This window comes from Barbus barbus (assembly GCF_936440315.1).
Source record: "Barbus barbus genome assembly, chromosome: 50".
NCBI lineage: Eukaryota > Metazoa > Chordata > Actinopteri > Cypriniformes > Cyprinidae > Barbus > Barbus barbus.
Window position 1 is genome coordinate 16,829,627 of NC_136728.1, and position 22,295 is coordinate 16,851,921.

At 37.3% G+C, this 22,295-nt stretch overlaps 1 protein-coding gene across 1 annotated transcript in view; it reads right to left on the reverse strand.

The window, feature by feature from the left end:
- Positions 1–22,295, reverse strand: part of LOC306867923 (uncharacterized protein) — a 31,939-nt gene that overhangs the window by 6,975 nt on the left and 2,669 nt on the right. The window contains exons 8-37 of the mRNA XM_079413876.1: positions 21,995–22,205; positions 20,735–20,860; positions 20,513–20,630; positions 20,301–20,439; positions 20,119–20,226; positions 19,918–19,987; positions 19,683–19,817; positions 19,369–19,527; positions 19,174–19,268; positions 17,650–17,779; positions 17,263–17,556; positions 16,431–16,545; positions 16,014–16,152; positions 15,692–15,799; positions 15,488–15,595; positions 15,226–15,336; positions 14,787–14,943; positions 8,641–8,769; positions 8,371–8,471; positions 7,611–8,185; positions 6,879–7,235; positions 6,263–6,497; positions 5,505–5,881; positions 4,779–5,129; positions 4,047–4,397; positions 3,327–3,677; positions 2,595–2,945; positions 1,728–2,231; positions 1,112–1,346; positions 306–730 (exon numbers count right to left, since the gene is read on the reverse strand). Of these exons, the coding sequence (XP_079270002.1) occupies positions 306–730; positions 1,112–1,346; positions 1,728–2,231; positions 2,595–2,945; positions 3,327–3,677; positions 4,047–4,397; positions 4,779–5,129; positions 5,505–5,881; positions 6,263–6,497; positions 6,879–7,235; positions 7,611–8,185; positions 8,371–8,471; positions 8,641–8,769; positions 14,787–14,943; positions 15,226–15,336; positions 15,488–15,595; positions 15,692–15,799; positions 16,014–16,152; positions 16,431–16,545; positions 17,263–17,556; positions 17,650–17,779; positions 19,174–19,268; positions 19,369–19,527; positions 19,683–19,817; positions 19,918–19,987; positions 20,119–20,226; positions 20,301–20,439; positions 20,513–20,630; positions 20,735–20,860; positions 21,995–22,205 (6,665 nt within the window). The remainder of the gene's footprint in view (positions 1–305; positions 731–1,111; positions 1,347–1,727; positions 2,232–2,594; positions 2,946–3,326; positions 3,678–4,046; positions 4,398–4,778; positions 5,130–5,504; positions 5,882–6,262; positions 6,498–6,878; positions 7,236–7,610; positions 8,186–8,370; positions 8,472–8,640; positions 8,770–14,786; positions 14,944–15,225; positions 15,337–15,487; positions 15,596–15,691; positions 15,800–16,013; positions 16,153–16,430; positions 16,546–17,262; positions 17,557–17,649; positions 17,780–19,173; positions 19,269–19,368; positions 19,528–19,682; positions 19,818–19,917; positions 19,988–20,118; positions 20,227–20,300; positions 20,440–20,512; positions 20,631–20,734; positions 20,861–21,994; positions 22,206–22,295) is intronic.

The window sequence follows — 22,295 nt, forward strand, 5'->3', positions numbered from 1 at the left end:
TATTTCATAATTATAACAAAGTTGTGGCATGCCATCTGCATTGTCTTCATTTGAACATGACAGTCCAAATGATGTATTGCAATATACTATTTGTCCCAAATCTTGCAGGGATTTTTGTGGATAATCCACTGCCCTACATTTAATCTCTTCTGGGTTCTGACAAGTTATCTTTCCAGAATTCCACAATGTATCAATGGGTTCAGTTTCAAATCCTTCTGGCTCTGTACTGGGTGTGTTGCTATTAATCCAGCTTGACCATTCGCAACGAATACAGGTGTAAGGTGTTGTTGTAACTGTAGTAATACTAGTTGTAGATGGTGTTTCTGTTGATGTAGGTGTTATTGTAACAGTTGTAGATGGTGTTGTTTCTGTTGATGTAGGTGTTGTCGTTACAGTAATTGGTGTGGTAGTCATGGATGTGATTGTGGATGTCTCTGTTGATGTTGTTGTTGTGCCAGTAGTTGTAGATGGTGTTTCTGTTGACGTTGGTGTTATTGTAACAGTTGTAGATGTTGTTGTTTCTGTTGATGTAGGTGTTGTTGTTACAGTAGTTGGTGTGATTGTGGATGTCTCTGTTGATGTTGTTGTTGTGCCAGTAGTTGTAGATAGTGTTTCTGTTGACGTAGGTGTAATTGTAACAGTTGTAGGTGTTGTTGTTACAGTAGTTGGTGTGATTGTGGATGTCTCTGTTGATGTTGACGTTGATGTAACTGTAGTTGGTGTTGGTGTACTTGCGGACATTGTAGAGGTAATACAAATGTCTTCACAACATTTTACACTTATTTCATAATTGTAACAAAGTTGTGGCATGCCATCTGCATTGTCTTCATTTGAACATGACAGTCCAAATGATGTATTGCAATATACTATTTGTCCCAAATCTTGCAGGGATTTTTGTGGATAATCCACTGCCCTACATTTAATCTCTTCTGGGTTCTGACAGGTTATCTTTCCAGAATTCCACAATGTATCAATGGGTTCAGTTTCGAATCCTTCTGGCTCTGTACTGGGTGTGTTGCTATTAATCCAGCTTGACCATTCGCAATGAATACAGGTGTAAGGTGTTGTTGTAACTGTAGTAGTACTAGTTGTAGATGTTGTTTCTGTTGACGTGGGTGTTATTGTAACAGTTGTAGATGCTGTTGTTTCTGTTGATGTAGGTGTTGTCGTTACAGTAATTGGTGTGGTAGTCATGGATGTGATTGTGGATGTCTCTGTTGATGTTGTTGTTGTGCCAGTAGTTGTAGATGGTGTTTCTGTTGACGTAGGTGTTATTGTAACAGTTGTAGGTGTTGTTATTACAGTAGTTGGTGTGATTGTGGATGTCTCTGTTGATGTAGATGTAACTGTAGTTGGTGTTGGTGTTGGTGTACTTGGGGACATTGTAGAGGTAATACAAATGTCTTCACAACATTTTACACTTATTTCATAATTATAACAAAGTGGTGGCATGCCATCTGCATTGTCTTCATTTGAACATGACAGTCCAAATGATGTATTGCAATATACTATTTGTCTCAAATCTTGCAGGGATTTTTGTGGATAATCCACTGCCCTACATTTAATCTCTTCTGGGTTCTGACAGGTTATCTTTCCAGAATTCCACAATGTATCAATGGGTTCAGTTTCTAATCCTTCTGGCTCTGTACTGGGTGTGTTGCTATTAATCCAGCTTGACCACTCGCAACGAATACAGGTGTAAGGTGTTGTTGTAACTATAGTAGTACTAGTTGTAGATGTTGTTTCTGTTGATGTAGGTGTTATTGTAACAGTTGTAGATGGTGTTGTTTCTGTTGATGTAGGTGTTGTCGTTACAGTAATTGGTGTGGTAGTCATGGATGTGATTGTGGATGTCTCTGTTGATGTTGTTGTTGTGCCAGTAGTTGTAGATGGTGTTTCTGTTGACGTAGGTGTTATTGTAACAGTTGTAGATGTTGTTGTTTCTGTTGATGTAGGTGTTGCTACAGTAGTTGGTGTGATTGTGGATGTCTCTGTTGATGTTGTGCCAGTAGTTGTAGATGGTGTTTCTGTTGACGTAGGTGTTATTGTAACAGTTGTAGGTGTTGTTGTTACAGTAGTTGGTGTTATTGTGGATGTCTCTGTTGATGTTGTTGTTGTGCCAGTAGTTGTAGATGGTGTTTCTGTTGACGTAGGTGTTATTGTAACAGTTGTAGGTGTTGTTGATACAGTAGTTGGTGTGATTGTGGATGTCTCTGTTGATGTAGATGTAACTGTAGTTGGTGTACTTGGGGACATTGTAGAGGTAATACAAATGTCTTCACAACATTTTACACTTATTTCATAATTATAACAAAGTGGTGGCATGCCATCTGCATTGTCTTCATTTGAACATGACAGTCCAAATGATGTATTGCAATATACTATTTGTCTCAAATCTTGCAGGGATGTTTGTGGATAATCCACTGCCCTACATTTAATCTCTTCTGGGTTCTGACAGGTTATCTTTCCAGAATTCCACAATGTATCAATGGGTTCAGTTTCTAATCCTTCTGGCTCTGTACTGGGTGTGTTGCTATTAATCCAGCTTGACCATTCACAACGAATACAGGTGTAAGGGGTTGTTGTAACTGTACTAGTTGTAGATGGTGTTTCTGTTGATGTAGGTGTTATTGTAACAGTTGTAGATGTTGTTGTTTCTGTTGATGTAGGTGTTGTTACAGTAGTTGGTGTGATTGTGGATGTCTCTGTTGATGTTGTGCCAGTAGTTGTAGATGGTGTTTCTGTTGACGTAGGTGTTATTGTAACAGTTGTAGGTGTTGTTGTTACAGTAGTTGGTGTTATTGTGGATGTCTCTGTTGATGTTGTTGTTGTGCCAGTAGTTGTAGATGGTGTTTCTGTTGACGTAGGTGTTATTGTAACAGTTGTAGGTGTTGTTGTTACAGTAGTTGGTGTGATTGTGGATGTCTCTGTTGATGTAGATGTAACTGTAGTTGGTGTTGGTGTTGGTGTACTTGGGGACATTGTAGAGGTAATACAAATGTCTTCACAACATTTTACACTTATTTCATAATTATAACAAAGTGGTGGCATGCCATCTGCATTGTCTTCATTTGAACATGACAGTCCAAATGATGTATTGCAATATACTATTTGTCTCAAATCTTGCAGGGATTTTTGTGGATAATCCACTGCCCTACATTTAATCTCTTCTGGGTTCTGACAGGTTATCTTTCCAGAATTCCACAATGTATCAATGGGTTCAGTTTCAAATCCTTCTGGCTCTGTACTGGGTGTGTTGCTATTAATCCAGTTTGACCATTCGCAACGAATACAGGTGTAAGGGGTTGTTGTAACTGTAGTAGTACTAGTTGTAGATGGTGTTTCTGTTGATGTAGGTGTTATTGTAACAGTTGTAGATGTTGTTGTTTCTGTTGATGTAGGTGTTGTTACAGTAGTTGGTGTAATTGTGGATGTCTCTGTTGATGTTGTGCCAGTAGTTGTAGATGGTGTTTCTGTTGACGTAGGTGTTATTGTAACAGTTGTAGGTGTTGTTGTTATAGTAGTTGGTGTTATTGTGGATGTCTCTGTTGATGTTGTTGTTGTGCCAGTAGTTGTAGATGGTGTTTCTGTTGACGAAGGTGTTATTGTAACAGTTGTAGGTGTTGTTGATACAGTAGTTGGTGTGATTGTGGATGTCTCTGTTGATGTAGATGTAACTGTAGTTGGTGTACTTGGGGACATTGTAGAGGTAATACAAATGTCTTCACAACATTTTACACTTATTTCATAATTATAACAAAGTGGTGGCATGCCATCTGCATTGTCTTCATTTGAACATGACAGTCCAAATGATGTATTGCAATATACTATTTGTCTCAAATCTTGCAGGGATTTTTGTGGATAATCCACTGCCCTACATTTAATCTCTTCTGGGTTCTGACAGGTTATCTTTCCAGAATTCCACAATGTATCAATGGGTTCAGTTTCAAATCCTTCTGGCTCTGTACTGGGTGTGTTGCTATTAATCCAGCTTGACCATTCACAACGAATACAGGTGTAAGGGGTTGTTGTAACTGTAGTAGTACTAGTTGTAGATGGTGTTTCTGTTGATGTAGGTGTTATTGTAACAGTTGTAGATGTTGTTGTTTCTGTTGATGTAGGTGTTGTTACAGTAGTTGGTGTGATTGTGGATGTCTCTGTTGATGTTGTGCCAGTAGTTGTAGATGGTGTTTCTGTTGACGTAGGTGTTATTGTAACAGTTGTAGGTGTTGTTGTTACAGTAGTTGGTGTTATTGTGGATGTCTCTGTTGATGTTGTTGTTGTGCCAGTAGTTGTAGATGGTGTTTCTGTTGACGTGGGTGTTATTGTAACAGTTGTAGGTGTTGTTGTTACAGTAGTTGGTGTGATTGTGGATGTCTCTGTTGATGTAGATGTAACTGTAGTTGGTGTTGGTGTTGGTGTACTTGGGGACATTGTAGAGGTAATACAAATGTCTTCACAACATTTTACACTTATTTCATAATTATAACAAAGTGGTGGCATGCCATCTGCATTGTCTTCATTTGAACATGACAGTCCAAATGATGTATTGCAATATACTATTTGTCTCAAATCTTGCAGGGATTTTTGTGGATAATCCACTGCCCTACATTTAATCTCTTCTGGGTTCTGACAGGTTATCTTTCCAGAATTCCACAATGTATCAATGGGTTCAGTTTCAAATCCTTCTGGCTCTGTACTGGGTGTGTTGCTATTAATCCAGCTTGACCATTCACAACGAATACAGGTGTAAGGGGTTGTTGTAACTGTAGTAGTACTAGTTGTAGATGGTGTTTCTGTTGATGTAGGTGTTATTGTAACAGTTGTAGATGTGGTTGTTTCTGTTGATGTAGGTGTTGTTACAGTAGTTGGTGTGATTGTGGATGTCTCTGTTGATGTTGTGCCAGTAGTTGTAGATGGTGTTTCTGTTGCCGTAGGTGTTATTGTAACAGTTGTAGGTGTTGTTGTTACAGTAGTTGGTGTTATTGTGGATGTCTCTGTTGATGTTGTTGTTGTGCCAGTAGTTGTAGATGGTGTTTCTGTTGACGTAGGTGTTATTGTAACAGTTGTAGGTGTTGTTGTTACAGTAGTTGGTGTGATTGTGGATGTCTCTGTTGATGTAGATGTAACTGTAGTTGGTGTTGGTGTACTTGGGGACATTGTAGAGGTAATACAAATGTCTTCACAACATTTTACACTTATTTCATAATTATAACAAAGTGGTGGCATGCCATCTGCATTGTCTTCATTTGAACATGACAGTCCAAATGATGTATTGCAATATACTATTTGTCTCAAATCTTGCAGGGATTTTTGTGGATAATCCACTGCCCTACATTTAATCTCTTCTGGGTTCTGACAGGTTATCTTTCCAGAATTCCACAATGTATCAATGGGTTCAGTTTCAAATCCTTCTGGCTCTGTACTGGGTGTGTTGCTATTAATCCAGCTTGACCATTCGCAACGAATACAGGTGTAAGGTGTTGTTGTAACTGTAGTAGTACTAGTTGTAGATGGTGTTTCTGTTGATGTAGGTGTTATTGTAACAGTTGTAGATGTTGTTGTTTCTGTTGATGTAGGTGTTGTTACAGTAGTTGGTGTGATTGTGGATGTCTCTGTTGATGTTGTGCCAGTAGTTGTAGATGGTGTTTCTGTTGACGTAGGTGTTATTGTAACAGTTGTAGGTGTTGTTGTTATAGTAGTTGGTGTTATTGTGGATGTCTCTGTTGATGTTGTTGTTGTGCCAGTAGTTGTAGATGGTGTTTCTGTTGACGAAGGTGTAATTGTAACAGTTGTAGGTGTTGTTGTTACAGTAGTTGGTGTGATTGTGGATGTCTCTGTTGATGTTGATGTAGATGTAACTGTAGTTGGTGTTGGTGTACTTGGGGACATTGTAGAGGTAATACAAATGTCTTCACAACATTTTACACTTATTTCATAATTATAACAAAGTGGTGGCATGCCATCTGCATTGTCTTCATTTGAACATGACAGTCCAAATGATGTATTGCAATATACTATTTGTCTCAAATCTTGCAGGGATTTTTGTGGATAATCCACTGCCCTACATTTAATCTCTTCTGGGTTCTGACAGGTTATCTTTCCAGAATTCCACAATGTATCAATGGGTTCAGTTTCGAATCCTTCTGGCTCTGTACTGGGTATGTTGCTATTAATCCAGCTTGACCATTCGCAACGAATACAGGTGTAAGGTGTTGTTGTAACTGTAGTAGTACTAGTTGTAGATGTTGTTTCTGTTGACGTGGGTGTTATTGTAACAGTTGTAGATGGTGTTGTTTCTGTTGATGTAGGTGTTGTTGTTACAGTAATTGGTGTGGTAGTCATGGATGTGATTGTGGATGTCTCTGTTGATGTTGTTGTTGTGCCAGTAGTTGTAGATGGTGTTTCTGTTGACGTAGGTGTTATTGTAACAGTTGTAGGTGTTGTTGTTACAGTAGTTGGTGTGATTGTGGATGTCTCTGTTGATGTAGATGTAACTGTAGTTGGTGTTGGTGTTGGTGTACTTGGGGACATTGTAGAGGTAATACAAATGTCTTCACAACATTTTACACTTATTTCATAATTATAACAAAGTGGTGGCATGCCATCTGCATTGTCTTCATTTGAACATGACAGTCCAAATGATGTATTGCAATATACTATTTGTCTCAAATCTTGCAGGGATTTTTGTGGATAATCCACTGCCCTACATTTAATCTCTTCTGGGTTCTGACAGGTTATCTTTCCAGAATTCCACAATGTATCAATGGGTTCAGTTTCAAATCCTTCTGGCTCTGTACTGGGTGTGTTGCTATTAATCCAGCTTGACCATTCACAACGAATACAGGTGTAAGGGGTTGTTGTAACTGTAGTAGTACTAGTTGTAGATGGTGTTTCTGTTGATGTAGGTGTTATTGTAACAGTTGTAGATGTTGTTGTTTCTGTTGATGTAGGTGTTGTTACAGTAGTTGGTGTGATTGTGGATGTCTCTGTTGATGTTGTGCCAGTAGTTGTAGATGGTGTTTCTGTTGACGTAGGTGTTATTGTAACAGTTGTAGGTGTTGTTGTTATAGTAGTTGGTGTTATTGTGGATGTCTCTGTTGATGTTGTTGTTGTGCCAGTAGTTGTAGATGGTGTTTCTGTTGACGAAGGTGTAATTGTAACAGTTGTAGGTGTTGTTGTTACAGTAGTTGGTGTGATTGTGGATGTCTCTGTTGATGTTGATGTAGATGTAACTGTAGTTGGTGTTGGTGTACTTGGGGACATTGTAGAGGTAATACAAATGTCTTCACAACATTTTACACTTATTTCATAATTATAACAAAGTGGTGGCATGCCATCTGCATTGTCTTCATTTGAACATGACAGTCCAAATGATGTATTGCAATATACTATTTGTCTCAAATCTTGCAGGGATTTTTGTGGATAATCCACTGCCCTACATTTAATCTCTTCTGGGTTCTGACAGGTTATCTTTCCAGAATTCCACAATGTATCAATGGGTTCAGTTTCGAATCCTTCTGGCTCTGTACTGGGTGTGTTGCTATTAATCCAGCTTGACCATTCGCAACGAATACAGGTGTAAGGTGTTGTTGTAACTGTAGTAGTACTAGTTGTAGATGGTGTTTCTGTTGATGTAGGTGTTATTGTAACAGTTGTAGATGGTGTTGTTTCTGTTGATGTAGGTGTTGTCGTTACAGTAATTGGTGTGGTAGTCATGGATGTGATTGTGGATGTCTCTGTTGATGTTGTTGTTGTGGCAGTAGTTGTAGATGGTGTTTCTGTTGACGTAGGTGTTATTGTAACAGTTGTAGATGTTGTTGTTTCTGTTGATGTAGGTGTTGTTACAGTAGTTGGTGTGATTGTGGATGTCTCTGTTGATGTTGTGCCAGTAGTTGTAGATGGTGTTTCTGTTGACGTAGGTGTTATTGTAACAGTTGTAGGTGTTGTTGTTACAGTAGTTGGTGTTATTGTGGATGTCTCTGTTGATGTTGTTGTTGTGCCAGTAGTTGTAGATGGTGTTTCTGTTGACGTAGGTGTAATTGTAACAGTTGTAGGTGTTGTTGTTTCTGTTGTGCCAGTAGTTGGTGTGATTGTGGATGTCTCTGTTGATATTGTTGTTATTAGAGTTGTAGGTGTTGATGTGACAGTAGTTGTTGAGATGGTGTAAGTTTGTGTAGATGTACTTGGGGATATGGTTGTTGTTTTAGTAGTTTCAGGTGTAGTTGTGAAAGTGAAAGGTGTTGTAGTTGAAGCTATACAGGATTCAGTAATAATTCTTATTATTTCCCCATTTGAGTCACACATAGCAGTGAAACATGCACCATTCCCATCTGTGGTTTCATAAATGACTGATCCACGTGGAAATACCTTCCCATCATAGAAACAGTCTTTACATCCTTCCTCTGTGACACACTTCATAGTCTCTTCCCTGAAATATGGCCTCTCTGAAGGGCACTGAAGAAAACAGCCTAAAAGAATAAATAATGTAGATGAGACATGGGTATTAAAAAGAATTTGTTTTTGACACTGTGGTATGTAAAGTACTTAGTAGTATTCAAATACTGTCAACGTCATCTTATTCAGCATTAAAGTATATGTTCACAGATTTTCAAATATGCTAAAATGCCTAATTCTTACCCTCAAGGGGGGGGATTTGATCAGAGCAAGTTCCTGAGGGGTTTTTGCAGGTTTTCATGCAGGTTGATCCACAGGTTTTATAGCGCCACTCACATTCATCTGGAGTGTTGTAGTAGTCACAGAATAAAGCTGCAAGAACAACGTCAGTACAATGGTTTTGTTTCAGTGTTATTTCAGCTATGGGCACATTTATGTCCCAAATGTTTATTTTCATTAAAGCTAACAGATTTAACCTTTTTCTATTAAATGAATATTACTTATATGTTAAATTTTTTTATTGACACAATTTGTTTTTTCAAAATTCACCATAAAATACATGAATAAATAATTGAATACATATCAATATTTATTGTGTAAAAATTTGGAAAAAGGTGAGCACAGGGGTCCACCATGACCAACAATTTTGCCCCTGTCGAATGTTATTGTACTTGGTTTCCAAGGAAATATAGTATAAGACGTGTTGAGGAAAAGAAAAAAACAAGCAAAATATCATTTACATTTCTATTGTGTCTTATTTCCAAAAAAGTATATATACATATGGTTACATACATACATATGGTTCAGTATGTACCTCGGTTTTGACATCACGGTTCGGTATGGTTTCTATGGAGCCCCTAAAGGGCCATGGTGGTGTAAAAAAAAATCGGGAAGGGAGGAATTTTTTTTTTTTTTTTCGTTTTCTTCTCGCAAAAAATACTTATTGTATTTCCTCAAGAACCTTAGCATTCCCTCGCAAAACGTTTGCGTTCCCTCACAAAAGATATTTGATATTTGATACCAGTTGAGTTCAGACAAACACTTCCTGTTTACTTTACAGCTTGTAAGTTTGTGGTTCATACAGCTGGTACATTCACAATGGAGCTGTTCATAGAGTTTTATTTTAAACTTGGATTCAAGTTCAAATACAGTCAGCTTTGTTTACAGTATAAGGCACGGTTTTGGGACATTCTAAAATGCTTAATGTGGCTTAATGTACTATAACAGTGACACTAGAGGCCCAATTCGGTATTAATAAATACTATTAATACTAATAACAATTGCAATATTAATAACCGTATTAATAGCATTACTATCAGTAAAGCAGATAGCCATGAATGCAACGTGCTAATGCACGTTAAGCTTTTTCTCCCCCATAAAACCATTAGGTTATAGAAAACGCTTAAGGGAGGCTAATGGACGAAGATGGTATTAAACCAAAATCTACACGTAATAAAATATAGCCTATTATGCACAGGAAAGCAGACAAGACCAGAATATGAACGGAATGTGCAATTCAGGTGTTTTCTCCCCTGTGGCAAAAACATTATAAATTCTTAAGGTGGCTTAATTCTTTGGGGGAGTTGGGATTCACTTTAAAAAAAAAAAAAAAAAAAAAACAGCACCTGTTTCTGCATACTGATTTATATAAATTATTCAGACTAGATGTGTAGATAAAGTTAATTTCAGATGCAATGAATGCAACAATTAAAATGGAAAAAACACAAATATGAAACTTGTAAACAAAATAATTTTATACAATTTAATAACATAGACTGGTTTTATATGAATAGGGTGTTCATCAAATAATTGCATGCTATCAGTGTTAATCGCACCATAAAATAGCCTAAAGGAAGCTCTGTAGCTTTATAGCTAGCCTAAAAATATGAAAAGTAGCCTACAACACGCAAATAACATTTTAAGTTACTTCCATTTCTGAACAAATTGGTGTCATAAATACACAATCTGATTTTTGTTTTAATTGACAGAATCTAACCTATCATTCATAACAAAAATCACAAACTACAAGACTGTGAGAATGTGCCGGATTAGGCCCACACTCTTGTGTGTGTGTGTGTGTGTGTATTTATATATATAAAATATAAGAATTTTTAACCAATTAATTGCTTAGACTACTTTCGTTTGCTGCATGTTTAAAAAAAAACACGCTATATATAATTTTAAGTTTTTGAAAGGAAAAATAATCAAATAATTCACGTAGCCTATTAGTCACATTTTATTACATTCAGAAATAATACTACCAGCAGACCTAAATTGTATGTTATAATACCATCATTATAGACCATTTCAAGGATGTAAACAACAACAAAGGCGTTGGAATGCTATTGTGCATGTCTGGTCCTGAAGCATTTCCGGTAGCGCCATTTTTAAATCTATCAAAACCTACAGCACATACTTTTTAAATCTAGCGAAAATGCAAGTTAGGTATTTAAAAAAAACAATAGAATTACTCTTTAAATATGACTGAGGTGCAAACTTACAAAGAACATTAAAAGTAGTGTTCCGGACGGCTCTGATTGATGCTGCGTACGTGTACACGAGAGATGGCGGTAAATGCATAACGTTATCGCAGTCTGGATGCTTACAATTAACTCCTTAGTGGAAAAGTTGGGATCATTTGTTTGCACAATGGATGACATCAGTCTTATGTTCGGTTAAACGGAAGCAAGACAAACAGTGTTACTTACGATCTTATCATGGTTTGTGCTAAGATGTCCGGGGAGGTTTTTGGTGGACATTTCACTTGCATTGCTTTCGTCAGGTCTCCTCTCGCTACAGAGAGTTTTAGAGACCTCCGCTAGTACGAGGAAACTGTACACCCTGAAATGAAGGGTCACTTCATGGTGCGGAGGTTGCCAGCTCGACCCAGCCAACTGCCTGATTGGTTTTGGAGTTTGTGCAGGCCTGTTCCTCCGCAGGGATAATCCACTTCACCCTGAGGATCTACGTCTCTCGGTGGCTTTTCAGTGGGTAGACACCCCCTAGTTACATGTTTCCTCCAGAGGCTGAGGCCTCCGGCCAGCAGGCTTATGCTATGTGGTGGATCAGGTGACGTCTCGCCCATCCATTGGAAAGATTACACACATGATTCAGAGCGCAGTCACACTGGAGGCATTCCCATAGCGTTTTCCGACGCAGCTTGAGTTCCCTTTGGGGAACCATGGTTACATGCGTAACCTGAGACGTTTTTGTCCGAACTCAACTGGTTTTGCGAGAAAACGCAAATGTTTTTTGAGGGAACGCAAATATCTTTGCGAGAGAACGCAAGAGTTTTGCGAGGGAACGCAAAAGTTCTGCTAGAGAACGCAAAGAATCTGAAAAATATTTTTTCCTCCCATTCCAAATTTTTTTCCACCACCATGGTCATTTTATGGGCTTTGGTAGGTTTCGGTACAGCAGGTGGAAAAAATACTATTTTAAAATTTATTTAATTAAACTATGTTTTACTGAACAATTGCTCTTTCTTTAAATAAATTCAATTAGAATTTTCTTTAAATCCTTTTAAAAAAAGCTATAAAAATCTACCTCTGCTCTAAACAATAGGGAGCCCTTTTACATTAGGCCTACTTTAAGGTTACAGTTAGCAGAGCCCAAACTTAAATTTAATTACTATTTATTTTTAACTAGAATAATAATAAACACTCAAATAAAAAAAGGTATGCAAACATGTAAATTGCACTCAACGCAGTTATTAAATTAACTTCTAAATTAGCCTATGCTTCTTTTGTTGTTTAAATATAATCATTTACACAGTGGCTGTCATAACTTGTTTCATAAATTTTTTTTTTAAATATAGCCTACATTAAATAATTTAGACATCACTAACAGGTAAAAGTAAAATATAATGAGTATAGCCTATAGTCTAATATTTCGCGAAATTTCTCTGGTGAGAAATGAAAAGTTCTCTGAAAATTGAATGTTTATGACTGTCTTTTTGCATTACCAACACACTATTTTCCTATTTGATTTTGTAAAGCTGCTTAACCTGTATTGTTAAACGCGCTAGCCTATATAAATAAAGGTGACTTGACTTGGTGAACTGACGAGCTGTGGACACTGATGACTTAAGGTAAATGAAATGCTAGCCTACATGACATTTTGTTTACAAGACATTTTAATCACATCTTTCTGTGAGTGAAACATGCGATTACATGAGGCTTGAGATGTTAATTCATGTTTGTTGTGTGTTAAAACAAGAAGTAAAGAGGAAGTCTGCTGCCGTCAGAACTGAGGCATTTACAGCATGCCACATCAAAGAGGGCCAAAACAGCATGCATTGTCTGAATCTCCTGAAAAAATTTAATGACTTGTTTGTTACACATGCGTACAGAACCGAAAGACCCGTTCCGTAAATTTTCGAATACCATTACACCCATATATATATACAGTATATATATATTATATACACCCATACATCCCTCTATATACCCATACATACCCATATATATATATATATATGCATCAAATTCTTATACATCATACAGAATTATGTTTTCTATGATGGTGAGATTAGGTACTTTTGTATGTAAGTGATTTTGCATTGTTCTCCAGACTCTTTCTAATAAGTGAGTTAAAGTGTTGCAGCTGTGTATAGTATTGGGTTTTTCTTGTGGATCAGCAAAACGCATGTTTGTGTATATGTTTTAGGGATTGTTTTGTCAATAAATGTAGTGGGTTTTCATTTTGTGTTTGTGTTTGTGTAACTAGTTAATTAAGAGATTTTTTAAAATAAAATTTTAAATAGCCTATACTAAAATTCAACTTCATTGCCAGAGATATATAACATTGAAGTACATTGAAATGACATTTAAGTATATTTTAGTTCACATTAATTGCTTATTGAGAAGTACATATTTACCATATTTCAAAGTACATATAAAATATACTAAAGTCCCACTTAAGTGGTTGAAAAATATCACTCAAAAGTTCAACTAATTGCATTTAATGTAAATTTAAACTGTAATATATTTGCAATCAATTAGAAATAACATGCATTTAGGTGGTCGAAAATATTAGATTTAATTCATGGTTAAGTGTATTGTTAACTGACATTAAAGTATATTTTAGTTAACATTAATTGCTTGTTAGTACATTAGTAGTACACTTTAACCATATTTTAAAGACACTAGAAACAATTATGAAAGTACATATAAAGATGTACTAAAACGTCCCACTTAAGTGGTTTAAAAAAATCACTCAAAAGTTCAACTTATAGCATTTAATATCATTTTAAAATGTGATACATTTGAAGTTAATTACAAATAAAATGTATTTAAGCGTTGAAAATAACATTTAATTTGTACTTATGTGTGTTCTTTTAAAGTATGTTATTTCTGCAATAAGTCCACTTTATAAAAGTATACTTAAGTGCACTTCTTTTTCACACGGGGCAGTCTATTGTTAAACTGCTTTAAATGACCCCCCCCCCCCCCCCCCCCCCCCCCATATCAGTCTCCATACACCAGAAGCATGTAGCCTCCATTATCCATAATGGAAGACGTTTGGAACAACCAGGACTATTCTTGAGCTGGCCTCCAGGCCAAACTGAGCAATTGATGGAGAAGGGCTTTGGTTACAGTGGTGAACAAGAAGCTGATGTTCAAAGAATGGCAGATAATTGCCAAATGCTGATGTGCAAAGCTTGTCGCATCATACCCCAAAATACTTGAGGCCATAAAGGTTCTTCAGCTAAGTACTGAGTTAAGGGTTTGAATACTTATGCAATGTACTTATTTCATTTTATTATTATTATTATTATTTTTTATAAATTTACAAAGTTCTGACAGTTCTGATTTTGCTTTGCCATTATGGTGTATGGAGTGTACTGTAGATTAAATTACTTATTTTTTCTCTCACATCAAAGCAGGTTAACATAAGGTTGCAACAACAAAACGTGAAAAAAATTAAGGGCTTTGAATACTTTTGCAAGGTACTATATATATATATATATATATATATATATATATATATATATATATATATATATATATATATATATGTGTGTGTGTGTGTGTGTCAAGTCAAGTCAAGTCACCTTTACTTATATAGCGCTTTTTACAATGCAAATTGTGTCAAAGCACTGCACAATATCAAAAAAAAAGGAAAATAAAGTGTCAATAATTTCAAATTATTACTTATTTGTATATTTAGATACAGAGGTAGCTATGAAATTAGCCTTTGCAAAACCAAAGGCTCTGCCATTTTCTAGAAGGGTCAAAGGTACCCATAGTAAAAAAAAACATTTATAGTGGATGACATGACATGTGATTGTGATCATAATTCAGTGGAGTACAATAAATGCATTCCTCACCCAAGTTAATTAGTTGCAGTTCATAGGCAAAATAAACCATATAAATATTAGGACTCACGGCAAAAGTCTGGTCTTCGCCATGCCACACAAGCTCCTCTTTTACGGCATTCAGCAGCGTAAGCTGCCACTGCAGTACAGAGACAATCACAGTCACCCCCACTGTCACATGCACAGGTGTCCCTTACACAGGCATCATAGTATGGACCAGAATCCACCTAGAGACAGGAAAATCAGACACATGACTGTAAGGGTTACCATGCATTCAATTGTAACGTATTAAACAACGCACATTCATTCCATTTCAGTGATGATTGATAATTGTATTCTCAATTTGTGGACAAAAGTTGCTAAATGATCATATTGCTTACAAGCGAATGGCAGTCTGTAAATACAGGGTTTATGATGTTTTGGCATTGTCTGATAGCCCAGGCACGTCGATGTGGTTTTGCGTCACAAGGATGCATCACATTTGTCACATCAGGGCAGCTGGGATTCACCTTCCAACTATTCCCAAAATCTTCTGAATCTGTTACCACTTCTCCATTGTGCTTCATAAAGTCATTGTTCGCATTACCATCAAAGTTTCCACACAGTCCACAGACCTTGCCCTGCCATAGAGATCATGTAGATGTTTAGGTGAGATGAACAAAATTCTTGTCTATGGGTGTAACTTTAAGGAATGCATACCTTTAATTTGTGGTTGAGTTGGAACATCACACTTGTTTTTTTATCCCAAATTAAGTTCAAAAGACCTTCAACCTCTATGACGACATATATGCCTGCAGTACTGATTTGATATCTGTACTCCGTGCCGTTGCTTTCAACAACCTTCACATCTTCCTTCTCAGATAAAATCATCTCGTATTTCTGTGGGATATAAAAAGTGGCATAACACGTTGTGTATTGCACATTTTAGCTTTACTAATGCACCTGTGCTGACTCTGAGCTATGAAATAACCTCACCCCAAAGAACAGATTGATGGACTTGGAGCAAATGGAGCTGGTTGTGGCACAGGGGATGTTCTCAGTGACGAGGCGGAAGGAGGGACTGGGGTTCGCATCGCAAAAATCCTAGAGGGGTTACACACATCAGAGATATTCCAGATTATAATGCCCCAGATAATTAACTCCTAAAACCTCCTATATAAAATATGTTTTTCAAAAAAAAATTGCAAGCCCATTTATTGAAGTGTTTGGTGCTTTTGCAGACATAATAGTGACAGGTATGTGTCAGATATCTGTATATTGACTTTTTTCTTTTTCCCATTGGGACAGGCAAACATACATGGGCTATAGTGTGTTCACAGTCTCCGTGGAACGAATATCTTCTGCCATCAAAAGTCCTGAAATGACCTTCTCCGTAGATGGTACAGGTGCCATAGCAGGCCTTTGCAGTACAAGTCCATATCCCATTTGTGCATGTGCTGAAATATAGAGTAAATTAACAAAATAAAAGACTACAACCAGATTTTTTACTTGTTGCTGAAGGTTGGCATGGGCCTAAACTTTCATGTATAATAATTATTTCATATATAATCTGTTTTCTGTAAATTTAAAATAATTGTACATCCACATCTTTACTCTATAGTTGAAGACATGTGCCTCAAGTATGTTCAAATGTTTGACTAGTAGTGGAGATGTTAAATGATAGTACAACGATGGCATGGGATAACATGGTTTATAACAACTGTGAGTAGCTCACCAGGTGTTACAGTCCTGTAGAACTTGCTCTCCAGGTGAATAGGTGACTCCATTATGGGTACATGAACATTTTTCCCTCTTCACACAACCACCTTTTCCATCAGCCAGAAGGTCATCTGGACATATACACCCTGATACACACCCCATGCTCACCTATTGCCAAGAAAAAATTGGTAAGCCAGCATTTCCCTGCAAACTTCTTCAGTATCTTTCTATTTTCATCTTTCAGATTTTTATTGCATGTATCAGGGGTGGGCGTGATTTAGAACTGGCATCAGATTGCTTCTGAATTGTTGCATTTTAAATTGAGTAAGCAAAAGGGATTTTATGAAATGCATAAAATTGCTGTAACTGATCATTTCATTCACTCAGTTATTCATGTATTCCATTCAACTATCCATTCTTTCCAACTTACACAGTTGTTTGGGTCTTGTTTCTCACATGTCCTCTGACACTCCGTTCCTTTTTCTCCATGATTTGAGCATTTAAAAAATGTCATTGGAGCCACACAGTCTGAAAACACAAAAGGCACATGGAATGAGGTGGAGAAAATTAGCACACATCATAACAGTGGTGATTCAAGTTTGAATTTAATAGGTAGTATTGTGGAAAAGCTAGTTGCAGATCACCTTTTTGATTGGAGCAGTGCAGTTTGCCAAGGTTACAGGTGCTGTAATTCGACAAAACAGTGCAAATAATTACTAAATCTACTATTAATAGTTAACAATGCATTAACAATGCATGTAAGTATTGTTAAATTGTTTGCCAGTTGGCAGTGAAGAGCTATTGAAAAAAAAATGTTAAAAATGGTTTAGAAAAAACTTAATAGATACATTGTGCATCAACTACCCATATGTTAAGCTGCACTTTATACCATTTAGCACCATCTTTGTGGAACACTGCTGATGGCTCTATGACCTGGTTGCCATAGTAACAAGGACACTGGTCAGCATGTACACAGCTACCGCCTTCATTGTGGTAGGTTCCCTCAGAACAGGTGCAACCATCTACAGGTGTGAAGGACCCTTGGCAGGTGTTGTCTTGTTCACTGAGTGAGCGGCAATTGCTGCCACAGCTGGTCACACCATAGGAGTACTTCATGTTGCCTGTACACTTCGAAATTGTGTCTGTGTAGCCAGAGACAGACAGAGGCAGATTTGTATCAGAGTGCACATACAGTATAACTATTTGTTTGTATGTGTACTTTATAAAGTTCTCACCACAGGGGTCAGAATCCATCCAGCCCTGGAGAATGACTCCTCTGGCAGCACAGGCATGGGCATAGTTGGACACGGCCGCACACATACACTTCCTAATATCTGCACATTTGCATGTGTCATAGACACACCACTGCAGAGAAAACAGATTGAATCCTGAGTTAAGCAGCTATTCGAACAAGGAAAAATGTAGGGCAGGACTTGATTTTGTCCATCAGGAACTGATTGTATCATCTGAAGTTCTAGATCTAGTCACTGTCCTCTACCAGTACTGGTCACATCTCTTGTCCATGCACAAATCAAAATTCTCAACTCTTTACTGATGTATAACATTTATCATCTTTTGACTAAGTTTTATAATATCACATTGTGGCAGTCACATATAGAATATAGGCTGTACTTCAGTTGCACATTCATGCAGAGACTATTTGAGCTTTTATCATAAGCTTCTGTGAACTGGACATTTCGAGACTCACACCTACACTTACCGGCCTCTTTATTAGAAACTCCTTGATAGTAACAGGTTGAATGTCCTTTTACCTTCAGAACTGCCTTAATTCTTTGTGACATAGATTCAACAAGGTGCTATTCAAACATTCCTCAGAGATTTGGTCTATATTGATACAATAAAATGATGCCGTTACTGCAGATTTTTGGATACACATCGATAATGCGAATCACCCGTTTCACCAAATCCCAAAGGTGCTCAATTGGAATGAGATCTGGTGACTCTGTACGCCATTTGAGTATAGTGAACTGATTGCCTGATCCATTGATACAAGGCATGATGGATCCATGCTTTCATGTTGTTTACGCCAAATTCTGACCATCCAAATTTTGCAGCAGAAATCGAGACTCATTAGCCTGGGCAACCTTTTTCCAATCTTCAATAGTCCAGTTTTAGTGAGTCTGTGCAAATTGTAGCTTCAGTTTTCTGTTCTTAGCTGACAGGAATGGCACCGGTATGGTCTTCTGCTGCTGTAGCCCATCTGCTTCAAGGTTTGATGTGTTGTGCTTTCAGAGATGCTCTTCTGCAAACCTCTGTTGTAATGAGTGGTTATCTGAGTTACTGTTGCCTTTCAATCAGCTCAAACCAGTCTTGCCATTCTCCCTTGACTTCTGGGTTCAACAAGGCATTTTAGCCCCCTAAGAACTGCCCCTCACTTTATATATTTTTTTTCTTTTCAGACTATTCTCTGCAAACACTAGACATGGTTGTACATGAAAATCCCAGCAGACCAGCAGTTTATAAAATACTTCAGACTAGTCGGTCTGGCAAGCCTAGAGTATTTCATATCTAGCAGTCTTAACAAGCAGTTGAATATGTGTACCTAATAAACTGTCCGGTGAGTGTATAAGTAAATGCAGTTGTCAATCCCAAACACTGACAGTGTGAACTTAGCCTTTGATTAAGGACACATGGATTTAAAAGATAGATTATGCACCGATATATCATCTATAATAAATACTGCAATATATCATAAAAAATGGTCAGCTCAATTGAGTGTTTTCTGCAAAAAGACTTACTTGGTAGTACATCTCAGGACATATTTCTGAGTGACATGCAGCAAAGCTGCCATTTGGGTTAGTGAGACGGGAACACCAGTCTTTTGCAAGTTGCTCTATGAGGACAAAAATCATAGGAGATTTGCTTGCTTACTTTGTTTAGCGCATCAAGTCATTTCAAGTCAAGAACATGGATATTGTGAGCATGTTAGGTACCTGTTTCTATATTCAAGCTGCAGGGGTTGTCAAATGTGATTTCAAGATCTGGGCAATTTTGTTTCCAAAAGTTGACAAAGGATGTTGGTGTGCCCTCTATGATACCCGATGCTGTTTTAAAGTCATCTGATTGGACATCGTTATAGTTCCCACATAGACCTGAGAGAAGCAAGGTAAAAAGTGATTCAATCAATACCCATAAAATCTAAATTGTGTGGATTTTAGACCATAACAATTAACTTTTAGCATATATGTGCTACAAAAACAAAACAAAACAAAAAATTCCACACTATTTAAAGTTTTTATAAACTCACCACTCATCTTCCCTTTCTCTTCAGTGCTGGCTACAATATACAACTGCATGACTGGAGCCAACTGGATCTCTAGACGAAGACTCTTCATATCAGCGATGATGAAAGAGGAAGTGGGCTGGAAGATGCTCACAGGACCTGGGACAATTAAATTTTTGAAAAAGGAAATTACCATATTTTTTTAAATGTAATAATAATGAAAAAAATAAACAAAAGTTTCTTATATTTGACAACAAACCTGTGGTGAAAGGAAGCACATATGGACTGATTCCATTCACTGCCACAGATCCACCCGAGGAAAAACTAATCTGTTTTATAAGGAAAACATCAACAAAAAGACATTACTATTAATATGATTATCTTAGTAGTAGTAGTCAGTATAAGTATTATTATTATTAATAATCATAAAATAATACAATTATTTAAACCTAGCGCTTACAGTGGTCCCTGAGATGACAAGGGTAACTGAATTTAGACACGTGTCTGTTCGGGCCGGATCACACTTTGCCAGATTTCCCACAACTGCAATATCACTGTCATTAGAGTGCTGGAAAAAAAAGATTGTAAGAACCTCCAAATTCCTGACAGAAAACATCTGAATCATCTGCTGTACTGACAGACCTTAGTGAGGATGTAGTCACAGTTGCCACTGAAGGTGAAGGTCTTTCCATCATAAGTGGTGATGTGAGACCCTCCAACAACAGAGCAGATTCCGGGACATTCCAGGTATGTACAAGTCCAGTGTCCCGCAGCGCACACACTGACACAGTACAGCAGCAGTGTTAGCATGGGGAAGGTTAATTTAAATATAAAATAATAATAAAAAAAGTTACCATTTTTTGCAAGCTTGTTTGTAAGACTCTCCTGATTGATATACTGTGCCGTCATGCACACAAGGGCACTCGCTCACGGAAACACAGCCACTCTGACCAATGTCATTTTCCACAGTGCCTTTAGAAAAAGTAGGCATGATACCATTTAATAAAAAAAAAAAGGCTTTAATTGAACAGATTTAAATATGCAAGCACTTGACTTTGGATATTGCGTGAAATTACCGTTAGGGCAGAAACAGCCATCCACACAGTGTTCTTTACACATTAAATTTGCATCTGGATCTGAGCAGGTGTTCTTGCATGGACTCCCACACTCCATGTATTGCAAGTTCGGAGGACATGTCTTTGCTGCTCCACAAAACAAGACATTGCATGTCACAAATGTATCAATACTACTGCATCGTATTTTCTTCACAGTGGTCCTTTTAAAATAGTAAGTGTTGATTGTTGGTAGTTTTAGATGACTGTGTTTTCAAAATCTTTATTTATTTACTGTATTAATGTAGGTTATGGGTAAAATATTTGGGTAATTTTTTAGTATTTATTTGTCTTCTTCGGACCTTGACACTATGAACTTCGTATGGCAACAGCTGCGTAGCAATTCTTCTAAAACTGTAGATTCGTACAGTATATTGCAACATCATGGGAGTTAGAAAAAGTTAAAGGGGTCCTATTATGCTTTTTCACTTTTTGAATTTTAGTCAGTGTGTAGTGCGTATGTTTGGGTATAAAACGATCTAAAAAGTTACAAATCTCAAAGTCCACTCCAAAGGGAGATATTTCGTTTAAAAAAAATCCCTTTTCAAGAACTACAACGAACGGCTCGTTTGGACTACAAAGTTGTTTCCTTGTATTTATGACATCACAAATTGTAAATCCCGCCTACAGAAATTTGAATGGTTGGGGGGTCTGGGGAAGAACGCTTGGTTGAGCTACATATTACCGTTGCACTTATCTGTACATACTCAATGCAGTTATTTTTAACATGTTGTTGACATCCCATCTAAAACGTGATTTAGCAAAAAAAAAAAAAAAACAACAACTATAACATTACTGCTTTAATATGTCTTGCAATATCCGTGCATGCAAAGGTTATGCACGATCCTCTTGTTCAATATTCTCGGGGTCTAAACTGATATAGCAATATTGACGAACTTGCTGTTCTGGCAAGGGGAGGGGCAATACTGAAACGCCGTCTAAGCTGTTTACCAATCACAACGCACTGGGACAGCTAACCAATTACAACACATTTTGTTTTTCGGAAGGCGGGCCTTCATGAAACCCGGAACTAATCGAGTTGTTTGTGTCAGGCTGGGGAGAAAGGTATTGTAATAATGTAAATTATGTGAAAAATAATGCGATTTTCGAACCACCAAGCATGAGAGCATGTTCTAGTACACCCCCAAAACAAAATCAAGACTTTGTAAAAGAGTGTAATAGGACCCCTTTAATTTTTTTCTCGCCATCATTTCTGATACTCACGACAGAGCTGTTTTGTTCTCCATGTTCCTGGTATTCCTCCAGCATGAGTGCACTGTCGTGAAATCTCTGTGAGTGTGTTGCAGAGACAGTCGTGATTGCCGTAACACTGACACAGGTCGTCTACACAGGCTTTTTCAAATGAACTCATGTCCATCACCCTGTAACAGTCACTAAACCCCGGACTGCTGAGATACTGCTGGCAAACACTTGTCTAGGGTGGAATAAATAGATTATTTAAGAGGATTGTCTCATTGGAAACAATCTGTCGACAAGATTAAGCAATTTAATTAAACATTTCTCA